The 18,980-nt window shown below is 47.4% G+C and overlaps 1 protein-coding gene across 1 annotated transcript; it reads right to left on the minus strand.

The window, feature by feature from the left end:
- Nucleotides 1-434: 434 nt before the first annotated feature.
- LOC131293459 (uncharacterized) lies at nucleotides 435-10,067 on the minus strand. The gene is made up of 5 exons (XM_058321536.1): nucleotides 9,882-10,067; nucleotides 8,855-9,239; nucleotides 6,054-7,747; nucleotides 2,883-4,835; nucleotides 435-2,528 (listed from the first exon to the last, which is right to left on the minus strand). The coding sequence occupies exons 1-5, from the start codon at nucleotides 10,065-10,067 to the stop codon at nucleotides 486-488; spliced, it is 6,261 nt and encodes a 2,086-aa protein (XP_058177519.1). The 3' UTR covers nucleotides 435-485.
- Nucleotides 10,068-18,980: the final 8,913 nt, after the last annotated feature.

Consider the following 18,980-nt stretch of genomic DNA (forward strand, 5'->3'; position numbering starts at 1 on the left):
GTGAAATACAAACAATTGATTACAAACAGAAGACCAGTGGGTGGTTTTGGATTGTCGAATGGAACCCCTGATTAGGGTATTTGAATGGAATGGATAAATTTAATTACGGTAAGTAGGGTGAGTCCGATGTCCGACTTGTTATCACAAAAAGGATCATGATCAGGTTGGCAATTATACATTCTAGAGTAGAGAAAAGAGAAGTTACAGATATATATACAGATTCATCAAGGACCTGTGAGAAATTAATGCTTTCTGCTTATGGCTGTGGCCTTAATGCCTTCGCCATAAGGACATTTGGAATCCAAAAGACTACACAACATGGGGTAATAATGGTCAAATAGGGAGGAAATTTATTGCCATGTTGAAATCGTTGGGAAGGGAGAAAATAAATACAATGCATTTGTCATCACACCCCCCGGGCGAAAAGTCCCGTGTGTAAAATAATCACAAGAAAGATGCATTCGTGCATCACCACTTTCCCTTCATCACGAACTGGACATGGTGTTCACCGATGGGCTGGTGTTACTAGCGATGCTACTACTTCCTATCATACTACTCGTCATACTGACACAACCGCCACCTACTCCTGCGCTACTGCCGGTGTTGCCTGTGACACAGCCAGCTCCTCCTCCTGTTCCTCCTCCTACGCTCTGCTCTGTTTCACTCTTGCCATAGTTCGTATCCTTCAGGTAGTAGACCGCCCCACCGTTGATGAGACCGTGGATCGTCTTGCGGAGTCCGACTAGCGACGCGAGCCGATATTTGAGCGTTACCGACTGGATGCGTCCGATGAACCGTTCGATCGCCTGTTCCATCTGCGGTGTAATGTGCGGCTCTAGTTGGAAGATTTTCACCAGCGTCTCAATCATGGCATCCGTCACCGGCATTCGCTCGAGAAAGTCCTCCAGGTAGGAAGTTTCCCCGCGTAGGACGTAGTGCTGATAGATCGCGCCGGCCCAGTTCACCTCGATACTGTAGGCGCGTGCAACGATAAGCGTCTGAGGGACGGTTAGCAGGAAGTTGATGTAGTACAGGAGCGTTCCGGTGGCCCCATTGGTGCCGGTAATTTCCGGTCCCACCGTTACACGCCGCCCGTCGGTTTCTGCGGAGCGGATGTTAAGCACCGACGTGCAGAAGCACGTTGGTTCCGTGGAAGTCGCGGACGTGGTTGACGATCGATCGGTTCGCTTGACTGAGGGAGAACCACTGTTCCCACCTGCCCCCGTCGTTCCTCGTTCCGCGGCAATGGCTTGACGAACGAGACAGATCTGTAGCGCTACCAGTTCCGCGTTGGCCGCCGCTCGCTGGGCTAGTGTGAGGTTGTTATCGAGCAGATAGGTTTCCGCGGCATGTGTATAGGCATCCATGGCTCTCGTAAGTTCCGTCTGCACCAGCGATGTTGCTTGCAGCTGCTGACAGTACACAATGCTAGGTATCGGTGTCTGCTGGCCACTGCCTATCGACATTCCTCGCAGCGGAACCATCAGTGTCACCTCGTACGTCTCGAGGATCGCATGGATCGTAGCTTTCGCTTCCGTTTCCCACAGCTCCGCGATCTCTTTATGCATGCGGAAGTGTAACGCGGCCAGGCGGAAGTAATCCTTTCGCTCGGGCCAGTGCTCGTTCAGGTAGGCGATAATGGCCGACTGCAGGCGCCTTCCGTTTGCCGCGCGATCATCGAACTGACCGAGCAGTGACTCGAACTGTTCGTGCTTGATGAGCGTTTCGAAGCAGTAGTACATATCGCGGTACCGGCCAATACCAACCAGCAGTCGCACGATCAGGTTCCACGATTTCGCCGCCGTTAGGATTGCGGTGAGAGCTTTGCAGCATGCCAACACCTCCATAATGCCCTCCATCGAACACTCGTGCACGAAACAATCGTGCGCTTTCACCAACAGCGCCACGATGATCGTGTTCTGTTTCTTGAGCGAAAGCACCTGCCGCTGCAGGATCTCATCGAGTCGATCAACGAGTACAACGACGTCGTTTGCATTGCGCAGCGCTGGAATCGTCTCGAACGACTCTAGCGCATCCTGAACGCTCTGATTCGTGTCCTTTCGTTCACGCTTGCGATACAACCGGAGGGCGTTACAGTACCGCAGCAGTACATTTCCGAGCGCGGTCGTGTTGGGCGCAAGCTCGAGAAACAGATGGAACTCCCGGTCGATATTGTAGCCCCACAGCAGCTCATCCGTTTTCATGCCCGACTGTTGTTGCTGCTGTTGCTGCTGTTGAGAGTTTTGCTGTTGGAAGAGGTAAAACTTGGACCGAACCACGGACGAGACGATTTCCGATGCAAGAAAATCGGTGAAACTCTCCACGCTCATCCGGGTGGCGGTCATGATATCGCTGATCACCTCCAGCTTGTGGACGCAGTCTTCCCGCACGATCTCGGGAAGAAAGGCAAGCGGATCGCGTAGTTTGAGCAGTTCGTTGTAGTCGCGATCGAGGTACATGGCAACGCGGTACGTGAGGATGACACGTTGAGCAAGATCCTGGCCGTGTGTGATACGGTTTCCAAGTCCCTAAAATAGTAGAAAGAAGTGTAAGTTGGGCGCAAAAATCACTATGAGTAGACACCAACTTTGGTAAGTGGCAAGCAGTTTTATCTTTCTATGCAAAATTTGAATTACTGATCCTCTATAGAATTATTGCACAATGCAATTGAGGACGAGGATTACGAGGCCTTTCTCGATTCATACAAAAAATAAATATATTGAAAACAAAAACCTTTTTTGAAAGATTTAGAAAAGAACGACAGCGTCTGATTCCTGACTCCTTTTGTATAAGATTTTGAGAAACGTCGAGAAAAGCGTCGTTTGATCAGTATGAATGACCCCAATTGTTCGAATTGATTAAGTTTTCCGTAAAAAACTTACGCTTATTGCTTCGAAAATATCCTGTCGATCGCGCGATGGAACCTCCTCAAAGTCCGACATTCCCGCCGTGCTCGTGTCGGACGAGTCTAGCTGCGTCGCACCGCCACTGCTCTTCATCGGCGAGCCGTCTATCCTGCCCGTCGTCGAGCTTTGACTGACGCGGCTAATACGTGAAAGTGTGCGTCGCTGAAACCGACCCGCCGATCGTGCTCGGTCTTCGTTCAGCAGCATTCGTTCCTCCTTCGAGAGGTTGTAGAAGCTAACCAGTCCCTCGGCAAGCGCCATACAGAACACGATAAAGTGCAGATCGATGGGCCGCTGCTCGAAGATCGCCTGGTAGCGTAGGGCCTGTACAATGTCCCCGCAGTCGAGCAGCCGGTTGATGAGGGCGTCGAGCCGAAGCCGTTCCTCCGGTTGTGCAAGTGGCAGATTCGAGAGGGTCAGATCGTCGATACCGGCAACTTCCTTCAGCTCGAGAAAGGTGTGGTAAAGGATGGCCGTCGATTGGCCGGCCTGTTGGGATGCGTCGGATTGCTGGCGCCTGTTGCACCAGTACTGCGACCGGTAGAGCTCGAGCGTGTCCTCGTTGGTGCAGCGTACGTAGCTGAGGGCAAGCTCGTACTCAAGCCGATCGCGGTCGAATGTTTCGCTCGGATAGAGACCATGCTCGCGAATCAGCTCTAGGGCGCACTTGAGCAGCTCGTAGCGCTGCCGATCGCCATACTCCAGCCGGTTAGCGATGTGAGTGAAGAAACTGATGCGTAGTTCCGGTCCCAGCCCATATCGTTCGCTATCCACCCGGTAACGCTCAAAGTCGCCCACCGATCCGGTCGCCTCGAACGCACTTACCCAGTGCTCGAATATAATACTCTCTCGCGGAAGGGACGCTTCATCCGCCACAGCGATCGCTGCCTCGTGGTACTTCTTCTTCACCAACCGCTCGCAGAGTGCCTCGTAGAATTCGCTCTCCTGTTCCTTCCCGGCACACGAACGCTCGTACAGGGCGTAAAAGTCGATCGTGATCGATTGACAGTGGCGCACGATTTCGCAAATACGCAGCATCCGGCCGAAGTCAACCTCGGCGATCAGGAAACACCGAAAGTCACAGCGTACGTACACCCGTAGGAGCAGCAGCTGATGGTGCAGGGACGCGCGGTTACTCAGATGGATCATCAACAGACGGGCACTGAAGTTAAACATCACGTACTTCGGAATGCCTAGCAAGAAACATTCCTCGCCGGTGGACGAACTGACGAGGAAAGTGGTGAGCAAATCGGAGGCACGATCCGGATCGAACAGCACGTCTTCAGTGACGCTGAGGAAACTCGCCAGATAGTGCCAGTTGGACCGGGGATAGAATATTGCTAACGAGCTCGCGAGCGTACAGATGCGACCAGTTCGAACCAGATGCTCCACCAGACCGCTCACAAAAACTGATCCACCCCATTCGCCTGTGGCTAGCAGCTCTTGAAACGGATAATCCCCAGCCAGCATGGCCCAAACGATCCAGCAATGTCGTCTGCATTCCGGCGGGCACACTTCGCCGGCGAGCAGTGCCAACAGTGGCCATCGCGAGCGTATCGAACGGTCGAGCAGATTCAGATACGTTTGCGGATAGCGCTGCGCCCGGTGACTTCCAGATTTCCCTGCCGTGACGATGAGGCGGGCAAAGGATTCGAACTGGGACGACGTGATCGAACCCGATGGCGGTGATGGTGGTGGTGCGGAATTGGGTTCGTTCGAGCACAGCAGCACCGTTGAAACGAGATCCGTGTCGTAACGCTCCGATAGGAAGCAGGCGCCATCGTAGCACGAGTTCTCGTCAACGGAGGCGGCGCCTAGTGTCGGTGGTGTGGAACCGGTGACACCGCTCGTGCGACCTCCGCTCGAAATGACATCTCCTTCGCTTGACACACTCGAGTGCCCGCTCGAATCGGCCGTCGTGCTGCTAGCCTGAAGGGAGGAAAAGTAAAAGATTTTACGCTTAAGTAAGTTTGCTTGCTTGAGAATGATAAAGCGTTACTTCCATTAGAAGTGGACAACAATCTACGTATACAGCAGTATCGAATGCAATCAAGTGAATCCCCTGTCCAAGAACATTCTATTTCTGGACACAGGCAATCTCATTCCTTCACGTTTGAGTGGAAATAGCGAACATCCTTTGCATGGATGCATAAAACGATCGATTTCAAATGTCACCCATTTTTCTACGCGTATCGCAACGGCATGACCGGGTCACCGACCCGCTCCAGTCCGCAAACCAAACCGTTGTCGACCGGCGGAGTAAACCGGTTTCGTTTTATTTTATTTTGGTTCAAACAATTTCCCGCCCGACCATCCGGCCATCATGTCGGCGCATTCGTCGGTTCGCCGCCCGGGTTTGATATGGGACACATTTGATAAGCACACAAAATGAGTCCATCATCCGCTATAGCAGTGGATGTACGTTCTTTTTTTTTTTCGTTCTTACTTGCCCCTGTCTCACTTGATGCTTATTGCGCAACAAGATTGTGGTTTGCACATCTGGGAGAAAAACAAAAGAGAAAGAACCTGCGTACCGTCCGTCTAGCAATTATCTCCTTGTAAGACTTCCCCCCGGCAGTCGTAGGGTACTTGTGGCCGACATTTAGCTGGATGAGAAACCTTCCTTCTGTTCCTGTGTGCTTTAATTACTTTCACTGATGATACGCTCATTCAACCTCGAGGTGTAAGTCTGAAAATCTGCTTATGTTTACTCACTGCAGTATTATTTGTTGATACAGTATTCTTGTGTCTGTGAGTTCATAGACGGGCTAGGCAGTAAACTAACCTATACATTAACAGCTTTCTTTTGTTTTCTCCGATACGGGGCAAGTTGGAGGTTGGACGCAGAGATAAAATTACATTGTTGAAGGTAGTTTTTTTAACTGGCAATTTAAATTGCAACGGTTTTCTTTCCATCGTTCTAAAGAGATTGGTTGTACTACATCAAGTACTCGTTGGATAATGTTTTCCGATAAATTTAGGTTGGCTTTAATCCAAGCACCCACTGCACAATAGTTAAGTAAACATCCTTGAACTCGCGAAATTGGAAACAAACGTGAAAGGTATCCGGACTGGAAAAGAATGTTTTCACGGGATATCGTAGGGAACCTACGGAACCTACTAATAGTAAAAGGAAAAGCAACTTACCCTTCGCCTGCGTCGTGGTGTCAAACTAGAACGTCTTTTAATGGATCCAACCGAGCTAGAAATCAGCGGTACGTCCCGGACACTGTCACCGTCCTTCGATTGGTAAAGCAGAGCCACCATAAGATTTTTCCCGATCCGTGCTGTGTGGAATCCAGTCCGACACAGTTCCACCACCTGCTCCTGCGGGTAGTTGAGATAGTCGACAAGCAGCAAAAAGCGATACCAGTCATCGTGCGCTAGAAGCCGCTCCCTCAGGTAAGCTTCCGGGTAGGGAAGTCCGTTCGTTCGGGCAACCAGCGTCATCGCTTCTAGATCTATCAGCAGCTCCGGATCGTCGACCGGTTTGTCGGCTATCGCTTGCTCACATCGATGCAGTAGTCCGGATATGCTTAGCTTCTGTAGCCCGGAGCCGGGGCCAACCTGTTCCGGCCGGTCGACCAGCGAGAGGCAGCGTAGATAGCCCCTCGTGGGAACACTGCTCACACCGATCATTTCCATGAAAGCAACCGCATGTGACACTAGCTCCTGGTCCCAGTACTTTCCGATTGCCATCTGGGCCACCGTTTGTGCGGCGCTGTTTATTTGGCGGCTGGAAATTTGCGAATAATTCTGTAGTTGCTCCCGGTAGAATTCGTACACCGCGTAGCAGGCCCGATGGAGCCCGATGTAGTGCGTGTAGCGCAGGGTAACCGGCTGGCCGTACTTTTCCACCAGCAGGGGATGGTTGAAGTGTGGAATGGTGCCGTACTGTTCGAGCAGCTCCATTCGAGCCGCACGTTCGTCTTCCTCTTCGACCGCACCGTTGGCGTCAGTTCGTGTGCCGTAGAAGAGAAACTGCTGAATTTTCCCCGCATCAGGAATACCAGCGATAGCGAGAAGCTTTTTCACCATGACATCGTGTTGCGGCTGCGTTTGTTTGTTCCGTTTGATGAAATTGTTCAAATGTGGCAGCTTCGCCAGCAACGGATTGCTTTCATCAAATCGAGTGTTTCCCTCGTCGAGACCATACTCGAACAGATACACAATAGGATTCTCCTCATAAAACGCCCTGTTGTGCGTAAGGATGTAATTGGATGTGGTACGAGACACCTCTAGCAGTTGTTTCGCATTGATCGTGGGGTCTTGTAATTTTTGCAACTGAAGAAACACGTTCACCTCGTCCCGATGCTGGCCGGCCGGGTCGTTTGCCAGTTGCTCCAGCACCTCTTGACTCACGATGGACAATCCGAGCAGCGGGAAAAACCGATTCTCCACCAGCCTGCGTGTTATCTGCTCGCGAAACCAGCGTGCCTCGGTCCAATCGCGGTTGTGCTTGTAGCTTTCGGTGGTGAAAAGTCGTCGCAAAATCGCCACCGCATCCTGGCGTTCGTGGTCGAGAAACTTGCCGAGGCGGGCTAGCTCGTTCAGCAGGATTTCGCTGCGCGAAAGGGTCCTGTGGTGGGACAACTGTGAGAGCATAAAATCGTCGATCTCCCAGCGCTGAAATAGCTGTCGCAGGCGCTCGTTAAACCGAGGATCATCGTAGATATCGATTTTGATGCGCAGCAGATGTGGCGTAGGATCGACTCCCTGTTGGAAGCAGCGGCGTAGGCTACTGTTCAGTTGGATCCATATTTTAACGAGATTCGCGATGTTGTTCTTCAGCAGATAGCTCCATACGGTGTAACGATCAAGGATTGGGGAAATTTCCGTTTCTGCCATGAGGAGGAAAGCATTGAAACAAATTGATTAAAACAATAACACCAAACGCGAGACTTCATTTTAGATTTGGGTAGGTCAGCAAAAAAAAAAAAAAACAAACGTGCATTCCATAGTCCACCAGCAGTGATCCTACTTAACGACGCAAACCAATCTCCTGTGAGGCTTATCTGCCACCGTTCGGAGTATTTTATTTTATTTATTTTGGGACCAGTTACGGCCATCATTTGGCTGATTACTCCGAACGTTGGAGTGGCTACTCTCGGTTAGGGTTGGGTTTCAAGCGATTGACGTTTTTTAAAGCGATTGTAGGCCTTCCGTTTGACACTTTAACATCCATGTCCCTTTTTATGAATGGCCTTGAATCATTCCCACCCATTTTCATCAATACGTTTGCCTTGCCTTCGATAACTGTTTCGGTTTAATCGGATGGATCGATGCAGATAGTTCTAGACTCGTCGCACTTGATCGCATACTTGTTGTCAACCGTGGAATCGTTCCATCTAATCTACTATCAATATTGTCCATCGCCCAATATTGAGGACCATCATAGGCATTCATTTGCTCAGCCACACAAGGAACTTTCCACGTGATATTCTAACAACATATTTCAACTGAATCACATGATCCACAAGGAACTCTCTATTTTTCTCCTTTTACGATCACCTTCAATGATCACACCCTTCGAAAAGGGGGAAGTCCTTTATACTCATACAGGGGGAATACTCATATTGCATGTTCGATGTCTTATCACTTGTTGGATTTTGCAATGCTTTGTATATAGTCATGAACCAGATGGGCCGCAATGAACCAGATGAGGACCCGCCGGACTACGACGGGCAAGTCAAAATAATCTCTAACTTGAGAAGTTATAAATAAAATGCCGTTCAAAGGAAAGGGCAATGGGTGATTCACTGGACTTCTACACTACACAGAGTTTCATACACGATCCGTTCCAGAAGTGAGTTTGAACGCACGGCGGTCAAGGCTACCGACACTGAGCACTGAAGGATTTTTTGATAGGATTTCTTGATTTGATACTATTTGTCAGATCTGACTCACGCACATAACTTGTCCGTTTGGATTTCCACGATGTTAATTACCTTGATTTTTGAAGAATAAATCCACAGCAACCGAATTCCGGTAGACATCCTCCTTCATGCAGAACGTGTTAAATGACATCGTTTCGATCTCGAGTACCGTATATCCGTTGGTCACTTCGTTTAGCACCTCGGCCATCTGGCGTACGTTTGCTTTGAGCTGCGTGTACACCCGCCAGCTGGCCGCGATCCGTTGCTCCTCGCCGTCGGTATAGCTTTCGACTGTCCGCGTCAGATGTTCCCGTATGTAGTCCCGGAGTCCCGTATCGGTTGTCTCGGCGGCGATCTGGTAGAACACGTACTTTGGCACGCGTTCGATGTTCTTTAGGATGTGGTGAGCTTTGTGAAGTTGTCGACTCGACAGTAAGCGATAGACGTACGCATTAACCTACAAAATGAAGCAACGGAAAAGAAACGATTCGATCGGTTGTGAAATCTATCTGGATCTGCGTTTTTGCAGCTGCCGCGAGTGTGTGTGCCAGCGGCCGATCGGATCGCTACTGATCGACGAAGACGAGCGATGGTCGAGAGCAGACTCCGTCACAGTTTCCGTCAGCATTATTCATTCGGCTTCGTAGCCGATAAGGGTAAGCTCAAGTTTCTTCGCCAACAAACGTGGGGCGGTAGCACATCAGCTACTCCGCACTCCGGCAGGGGTACACTTTGAGCTCGGTTCACTTTTGCGCCATCCCGTTCTCGTCGCTCCCGGGGACACTTATATTGCTCTTTACATACTGATAAGCTTGAGCCGGGTTGAAGCTTTGCTGTAAAACCCGCAAACAATCCATCGATAATGCAAGTGCAGGGAGGGAACGGTTCGATTTTATGGTTTCATCTCGCAAACGAGTTTTCAAGCAGGCAGCTCAGATTTATAAATAAACAAAATAAGCCGCAAAAACCTCTACCGCACCCTAAGGCGTTGCGATTCATTAGTCAGCCCAACGATGGACCAGCTCTTGCCTGAAAGGTTTTCGGTTTCGCCGGCTGATGAGAGAGTTAGAGACTGTTGTGGAGATGCAGTGCAGATTACCTTCTGAAGGAAATAATTTTTCGCTTCCGTCATCGACAGCTCGTTTCGCTCTGCCAGATACTGGATGCAAAGGTTGACGTGTTTGCCCTTGGTAGACACCTCCTTGATGATAACATCGTCGTCCAGTTTCTCCCATCCTTTCACGATGATACTTTTCTCTGGCGTCAACGAGTCCCCGGGTGCCATTTGGCAAACTTCTCTATGCTAATGCAAATTTATTCACAGCAACGCAATCACAGCCTTTTGCTAAAAGTGTGTCATTCATGGAAGCTCTTAAGGAGTGAGCAATGATATGAATCTTTTACACTTTACAAAACTTTATACAACTGAAAACGAATTCGCCACACTAAGGTAAAACAAGTGTACAACACAGAACGAAACACAGAACTGGTTTAAAACTAAATCGATATCCTACATGACACACCAAACGATGATGCATTGAAATCGAACGAAATCGAGGATGGTTTGTTTACGTTCCAAACAGCTGTTCTTCAGCTTGGTGTTGACAGCTTCGAGCTGTCCGTGCAGCTTTGCATCAACAAGAATTAAGAACCTTAGTCACAATTTGAAAAATGGCAAAAAAAACAATATGTTAATAATTTGTCGATACCTTGTCCAATTAGAGCAAAAAATCCCTCAAATTAAAGGACCTCAGAAGATACACAACAACTTCATACAACAAAGATCCCTCCGTAATTCTTCCTTTTAGAAAAAATAAATATTTGCTAAAGAAACCTTGTTTGGTAGTGAGAAATGAAAACGTGGTGAATAAGTGAGAAAGTGGTGAAACAGTGCACGTTTGTAACAGCCGTTAAAAGTAGCGTCTTTGGTCTCAGGTATTGACTTTTGCGGTGCACCAGCGGTAGAGCATGTGCTAGTTTATGTGAATTGTGTGCTCATCCCCCAGTCCACAGCCTGATACTTGATATCCGAGCCATAAATAGTTGCCCCAATTCGCTTGAAAAGTGAATTGTTAACAAATTTGTTATTTCATTTGAAACTATCAACCAACGTTTCTGTACCGAAGACTCATTCAAAAATGAAGAATTTAGGAAGAATGTTCGTTTTACAGAACAGCTTGCCCTCAAAAGACCTTTCATTTAAGGGGTCTATTGCTAAAATTGGTCCAGGCACTAAAAAGTTATGAACAAATTAGCTTGTTTGAGTTTGAGTATTTAACGTTGTGACCAAGATTTTTGAAACTTATTGATGTCAGCTTGGCGCGTTGCAGCTTTCTTCTAGTGGTGGGTAAATCGAATCCCCAAATTCGAATCCTAATCCATCAAACAGTCGCAAAGACGATGTAACGTATGGAAACGATTTTCTCCACAGGCATTGCAAATCGGGCACAGCGATTTTTTTTTAAACTGTTATGTTTTGCACTTCCAATTAGTCTTTATTCCAATTTTGAGACATTCAAACCATTACATTTCAAAAACACGGATCAAGTCAGAACCAAATCAAATAGTTTCCCAAACAAATCAAATCTGGTTCGAATCCCAATCGAATCAAATCCTTAGAATCCTGTCAAATGTGATTCGAATCATTAGAATCCATCTACGGATCGAGTCTTGGAGTCTTCCGAATCCCGATTCTGCCAACACTATTCAAAACAATCGTCAGTTGCGAGTCGACTGGTGTCGAGGTTAGACGTCGTGGATTTGTTGCTGTGCGAGATTTTGTTGTTATTAAATCAAACGTAAGGAAGATGAAGAAGGGAATTTTATGAAGCTGATCTTGCTATTGGTTTGTACTGTTGAACCAATGCCGTACAATGTTTTATATAGGATTTGCTAAAGTTAACGAAAGAGAGAAATTGATCTTGTTGAGTGAGCCTGAACTGCTGGAGGCTTGAGGAGCTTTATGCTGTAAGACATGTGTTGTTCACAGCTGGTTTAAATGATGTGATCATTGACCGTTCTGTGATCATTATAAGAGATATCGTGATCATTCTGGTGGCTATTCACAGTAGGACAAGTTATGCGATCGTACATGTTTAAAATTTGCTGTTGTAAATTTACGGTGGCAAATGGAAGTGTTTGTTTTACGAGAAGTGGAATTACCCTGTTTTGAAAAGCTCACAGTCAGTAGACTTAAAATTAATGGAAACTTATGTGTTTATCATGCCGGCTGCAGTGATCTTCCACGATCGAAGTGTTCTATTGCGAGTACCAGAAACCAGCCTGGCTGTGTGTTTGTGTGTGGACGTGTGTTTTGTTCTTGATTGTGACCACCTTTCGGTTTTGTGTCGTGTGCTAGAAAACACCTTTCTGTGGGTTAAAGGAAACAACCATCAACTGAAAAACATAGAACAACCAAGCAGACAAGTGTTGTTGTTCACCTGTGATCGAATGATTTTAGGTTGACTTCTTCATTCATCGCTTCGCATAAGCTATGAAAATTAATTGGATCGAAGCGATACCTGCAGAGCACATGGAATTGCAAGTAAACTTTAATTCCCAGCGAAGCATATTTGAGCCGATCGGTTAGAAGGGGGTACGAAATATGTTGAATTTGCTCAGGTGACAAGGTCACTTCCCCCGAATCGTGTCGCTTTTGTCGTCCAACAAATCAAAACGGGTATAATAATACACATTGAATCAATAGCTTTCAATTAGGTTCGATAGCCGTTATTCTCCTGGGGTTTCTGAGAAATTTAGACACAATGTGTAACCTTGGTAAAGGTGAGCGAGGCTTCTTGAATGGTTCTGCCAGGGCTTCCCTGTTTAACCATTTATCGTATAGCTCGCGGGAACCAGCAAGAAAAATAGCGCGAGTAGTTTGAAAAATTAATTGCATCACCGTATTCTTTAAAATGCACATGCGCAATTCCTCGCATATCTTCTGATCAGAAATGTATATTTGTTGTCATACAAAAATCATTAGAACAAATTTATTTTAGTTTTGATGAGTGACTTCCAAAATGTTTGAGAACGTTCCATGGATCGAAGCGTCCAAACACATTATCTTATTGAACAAAGTCGATATCAACGATAAGTAAGTTGGCTTTTTGTTAATGCCAAAGATGCCAATGTTTCCTTGCGCAAGCTTTGGATGCACATCTCGCGACTTGTTTGAGGAAGATCTTCTCACCAGAAAATCTCGTTCTCGTGATGATCAAATGTGCCTCGTCGTCGATCGCGTGTCCTCCCGCCCTCCCACCTGCACCGGTGCACCCGGTCGGCATCGGTCCACTTTTTCCCGGTTGTTTGTTTCCTCCACACGTTGCGCTTGCTTTCACGCACCAGCGCCACACCAATACCACGCGATGGCCCCGAGGGGCGGTGGGCGGCCGGTGGATGGATATGATGACCTATGGGCTGCACTTGGGCGATCGCCCTTGTGCGGTGCGGCGAAGAAATTCTTGCGCTGCCTGAGACAACCACGAAGAGTTAGTCGCAGATCCGCGCTCGCGCGCGTGTGTGTGTGTGTATTGGTTACCGGCCAAAGCAGCAGAAGTAGCAGCAGCGTGAGTTGGATGCCTTTTTCTTGGTGTTTCTTTTCTTTTGCTCTACGTCTACAGCTTCTCTCTCACCAGTTCTTGCTTCCCTTTGGGGCCGGTTTCGCTGGAGCACAAGGTGGAACACGATGGAAGAACAGCGCAAGAAAGATTCGTGGCGGAAAAGGAGGAACGAAAGAATGAAACTTACGGGTTTCCTCTGTCAAGGCAACGGCGACGAAAACGGCGACGTTGGGTTGGTTTGGAGGGTTTTCCCCCTATGCTACACAGACGAGCGCACACCAGCTTTGGCTGCGTACACGCGCCAAAATATTCGTGGCCAACACGCAGAATGCGAAAGCCAAAGAACGGGTTAGCCAAACGTTCAATCGATGAGTTGAAACAGGGCTTCGTTGTTCGGTGGTTGTGCTGTTGTTGGCTGCTGGTAAAAAGAACGATCGTGTTACACGCGTTTGATCATTCACTGCTACATACGCGACTCTGGCCGACCGGTGTATTGGTGAGCCTTCCCAACGCCGGCTGGAAGCTGAGCATAGGTTTAGCAGCTTAATGCCAAGATCGAATGTCGTTGGAGCGGGCTCGTACTGAAGTTTCTGCGTTTTCTTCCTGATTAAAAAGTAATGAATAACATACCAATGCTTCTTTTCAGCTCCTCGATCTGAAACGTCTTTGGTGCTTTGACCTGTCTCATTCAGAACTCGATGAAAATTCCTAGTTTCGCCCGTCGAGACAACAAGGTCCGTAGATATTATTATTTGTCCCTGAAGGAACGCGCACCTGAACGACAAATATTGGTCGCTGGTTCGTGCATAGAATGCTCTGCTTTGTACGCGATCGTACGTACCACAACCTGCCAAGAGACCCCGGGCAAGTGGAAATGATGTTGACTTTGACGTCCCCGCGTGTGCGCAAGCAACTCAACAACACCCCAGCAGATAATTCTTTTTCCGTTTCGACGCGGGGGGACACACAGCATACAAGCAGCATGTCAGGAGAATCTTCTGTACGTCCGCACAATGTTTGTCTCCGCATAGTAGGATCGCGTCCGAGGCTAAACACAGGGTTTCTCGAGGCGCGTACCCCAACCGTAGGTTCTAATTCTTTCCCAATCGGAGCCCTTCGGAGCGCAGGCTGTATGCAAATACCTGTTCTTTCCAAAAACACATTTCTCATGTTCGCCCATCCGGGGCCCCCGCCGGACCTCTTTGTGCCGAGAAGGGCTGGCTGTTGTGTGCGTGTATGTGTTTGCTTGCATGTCAAAATATCATTCAATTTTCATGAATATTCATCGATCATGCGAAACGGAAAGTGAGAAAAGTGAGAACATTCAAGGATTTACCTTTTTCCCGGTCCATCCATTTTTGTTCCTACTCTTTCTCTCTCTCCTTCTATCACGTGTAATTTTCTTCATGCCGAAGGCAGGGTTCAATTTTACACCGCCATCAGTTGAAGAAGGGTGGCAGGTATCTTTGAACAAGAAAGCATTCTAAGGTGTCGTTGCTTTCGGGCATTATTATTTAAACGAAGAAGTGCAGCACTTGCTCGCAATTACAGGTACGATTTTGCTTATGCCGTCATAAAACTGGGAAATATTTTACACTTGTAAATTATGCGAGATTGCTAGACCAAAGCAGCGTTCGCTGGCTTGGGAAAATATTTAGAATCGATGTGTTAATTATGTTCCTTCGCGTGAAGTGTTTTCTTCTGAACGCTGTCAAATACAAAATAGTGATACGTAAAAGCGACAGAACAGTAAAAATGTTCCCTTTTATGCATCATTATCACGACGCTTAATGCCCTATTAAGCTGATACGGATAGCTGAATGTCATGCATGTTTGATTCAATTTGTTCCATCTCGAGAGCGATGTTACAGACGAGGTTGGAATCGAAATAAACTCATTTGGACAAATTGTTCCGTCGCGCTGTTGGGGCCCTTCGGTGGCGTATCTCCGGTGGCGAACGGGAGGATCGTTGCGCATGCAGCTGGCGTAACAAACCTTGGTAGCCGTTTGCTTGGCGCACCGGAAAAGACGTCGTTTTCACGGTTATTCAAATTTTCGCCATGCTGCACCGTAACGGAAGCATCGAAGGCCGGTCGGCTGGCGGAAACGGGGGGAAGCAGATTGTCTCACGTTGCACGCAGGAGCAAGATCGTGTTGAGGAAGAAAATGCTTGGACTAAACCAATCAGTCTGGGGCGGATGGGAGTCGTGTTAACATGTGTGTTTCTTATTTTCAAAAAAACTGATTGACAGAATGCAGGTATTTTGTACTGTTTTCACTTGCCCAACAGTCGTGCAACTGATGGTAACAGATAAAATTATCAGTTGTCCATCAACAATTAGACATCGGTGTGGCGTTTTCGAAATTGTGAGTTTTGATGTCATCGTGGATTAAAAATCGTTGACCGAAACGCGATAAATATTAAAACGATCACATGTTTGTGATTTATGACAACCTTCTCAGAAAACTGTCCGTTTTTATTTAGAGCACAAGCCATTCGTATGGCTTTTTCCTCCAACCCCTCGCTACGCACACGCGCACACATTCCTAATATTCATACTTCCGGTCCCGGGGCTTCGTGCTTTACGGTAGCCATCGGGCGAAGTGAAGTGGTTGAGTGCGCTTGATGTTTCTTTCCGTCTAAGAAATCATGGCGAAACGAAGCCCTATCATCGAACACCAGTCGGGGTGGGCTTTGGCCCTGGAAAAGACACGTGGATACGAGCAGTGAAGTAGAAAGATAGATCCCTCTCAGATGGATTTTTGGAATGCAAATTGAAGGGGATTGATTTTGGACATGTTTTCCTTGGAGAATCTTTCCCGAAGATGATTAATTTGGACAGGTTCCACGTAATACTGCAATGTATGCAAATTTATTGAAATGGATGTTTTGTGCTATCTTTTCCACGGCTTTATAGTGTGAGGTTGTTTTTCTCCTCCTTTGAAAGATTAATTTCCTTCCTTTCAGCGATTTTATGGCAGGGATTTTGTTCTGGATTTTCGGTCTGCCAGAGATTCGGCCCAAAGTGATCACCATTGCAGATCAACAGTCTCGCTGATTTTATGGTTTTATTAGTATCTTCAGATCATAACTCTGCTCTGATGAGTGTGTGACAGTGAAGCGACGTGCTTCTTGCCCCGTGGAACATAGGAAGTCGTCCACCGAGCTTTGGCCCCCATCTCCTTCTTTGCTTCTCCAACCTGGTACGGGTAGGCATGAAATAGAAATGCGCGATGTTGAGCCACGATAGCAAATCATTCTCGCTTCACACAGAGCCCGCCAGGTGTTGAAGAATGGCTATATAATGCGTCCCGGCGAAGACGAGTAAAAGCGCCGGACGGGGAAAAGGAGGAAGAAAAAGCAAAAGCGTTCTTTCCGGTTTCGCGGATGGAGAGTTTCATTTTCGTGGCGGGTTTTGTTTTGTGTTTTATTTCTTCTGCCATCGTTGGAATCCGTGGCGAATGTGTATTCTCCTCTGCTTTACTTAACCCATTCTGGTGCGCAAGCGGGGCCGGCCGAGAGATCTCTGGCGAGACGAGCGTGCGGGAGCAATGTCTGTGGTTCCAGCTCATGGCAAACCGGAGGCCTTCACGGTCAGTCTGTGCTTGGAATGCCGATATTTTGCCTCCCCGCTTACTCCCCCTTTTTCGCGGGGTTAGCGAAAATACTTCCAAGCGAACGTAAGCAAAACCCTGAATAGACCGCTAGAGGAAGCTATGGAAACTGCTATGGGAAGGAGAAATTGACTTGGCAAAAATGTTAACCTGCTCCTTTTACTGTGTACGTATTCTAACATTCCACTCCCTCGTTCTATGGTGGAAGAAACATTGTGTTAGTTTTTTTTTCTGTTAATCTTACCTAAAGAGAGAAAGGCACCGCAAATGGCGGGAGGAGTGGCTGTTCCTAAGCTCGTTATCTTCGTTTAGATGGATGATTTATTTGGCTTTGGCAATCCGTTGAGCGCAATTCATCAACAGCGTCATTCTCATCAGCGGAATCAACGCGACCGCCATCAGCAACCGTTGATCGGTAGCGCGATGTCATGGGAAAATGGGAAATTCTAAAAGAACAAAAAAAAAATCGTAAACTGGACTGTTGGAGCGATCCGCAACAGGAAGTGCTATCATAACATTTCTGGTGTTTGTAGATAAACGTTCATTTTGTTGTTTTTTTGTTCACGCACTGTTGGGCGGTCCATTGTTTAGAGGTTGGCGGGCGAGCGGAAGAACGAGCCGATCTATTTTGATGATAAGGTAAAAGAAGAAAATCGTTAAATCCGGAAGATGTCTCTTAATCTGCGAGAAATCAACATTCTTTTTCCCCGTACGGTACTACCACTGTTGAGAGTTCAGCTAATGGCCAGCTTATAGAAGGGGTGGATAAGTGGAATGGAACCGTTTTAATTTCCCCCAGGTAAACATCACCGACAGTAATGGAAAATTTATTTTAAGCCAAACAGGCAATTATTTAGTATGAATAATTTTACTGATTTATGTTAACATCCAGGCTTGCATCGGGCTGATGTGGGGATTTCTACATTACAGTATGTGGAACGACTGTGTATTTTTAAGTTGTGTTCAAATGTATCCCTAAATAAATTAAGAAACTAGTCTAGCCAAATTGCATGTTTCCGCTTTGCAACAGCATGTTTTAGTCTATTGACGCAATAAATTTCTCTATAACTACCTCTTCTGGTGGTTTGCGTTCCTAATCCTAGACCTATTGCAGCATCCCTCGTTCAGCTGACAATTTAGGGTATGATTGTTGGTTTTTCGAAGCCTTCTTTCCTGCGATGAAAACATCTCATAAACACACGCTCACGTACCGAGTTGCCCTTCGATCATATGATTATAATTAACTCTCTTCCGTCGGCTCTTCTGAGGGGGGTTAGAGAAGGGAACATTCCATCGGGAATACCTGGAGTAAAGGTTTTCAAACTAGTAAATAATGTCCGTCAAGCGATCTACAGCGAAGTCTTGTTTTATGATGTCTACCGAAAAAACGTTAAATAAAATTAGACAAGTTGTTCAATTCTTGCACGTACGAAGAATGAATCTTTCGTCCACAAGAAGATGCGTCATTCATTTTAATTTTATGTGCCGCTTCTCTAGTTGGTGGAAAAATAGAAACCCTCCGCAGGGTTGCAAAGATGGAAGCACCTTCACCGTCGACTTGCCGGCGCCAAGCAATCGTTTGTCCTTGGGCCCACCCCGTTGTGTGGCCTCCGGTCGTCCGGCGGAAAGAGAGCACCGAGCGGTGAGCTCCGTTCCGGTGAAAACCATTCGAAATTATTATCGTCGATGTGTGCGCTTCGCCAGTACCTGCCATTAAATGCGTGTTAAAGATTGTAAACCATTTTACGGGATTAGCTTACTACCGCCCGTGCACTTGCACTCGAACAGTGGTTTCAGCATCGGCGGTCTTGTTTCTTCCTTCGTGCATTTCCACCACATCGAAGCCTCCGGTGTTACTTGGCATTTTCGCCCGGTTTTCGGGTTGGTCCACCGTAAGCCGGTGGAAGCCGGATCGTAAAGTTCTATCACCCGCAATTGTTTCTTCGCCGGCATGGGAAACGATCCCGGTTGTTGTTTTTTGTTCGGATGTTCGCAAGACACCCCCGGGGGGTTTCTCCGCG

Source organism: Anopheles ziemanni, chromosome 2, assembly GCF_943734765.1.
Source record: "Anopheles ziemanni chromosome 2, idAnoZiCoDA_A2_x.2, whole genome shotgun sequence".
NCBI lineage: Eukaryota > Metazoa > Arthropoda > Insecta > Diptera > Culicidae > Anopheles > Anopheles ziemanni.

Coding starts and splice junctions, on each gene's coding strand:
- LOC131293459 (XM_058321536.1), bottom strand. CDS start 10,067: ATGGCACCCGGGGACTCGTTGACGCCAGAGAAAAGTATCATCGTGAAA. Junction 9,240..9,881: donor AAAATTATTTCCTTCAGAAG/GTAATCTGCACT, acceptor TTCATTTTGTAG/GTTAATGCGTACGTCTATCG. Junction 7,748..8,854: donor TTTATTCTTCAAAAATCAAG/GTAATTAACATC, acceptor TCCTCATGGCAG/AAACGGAAATTTCCCCAATC.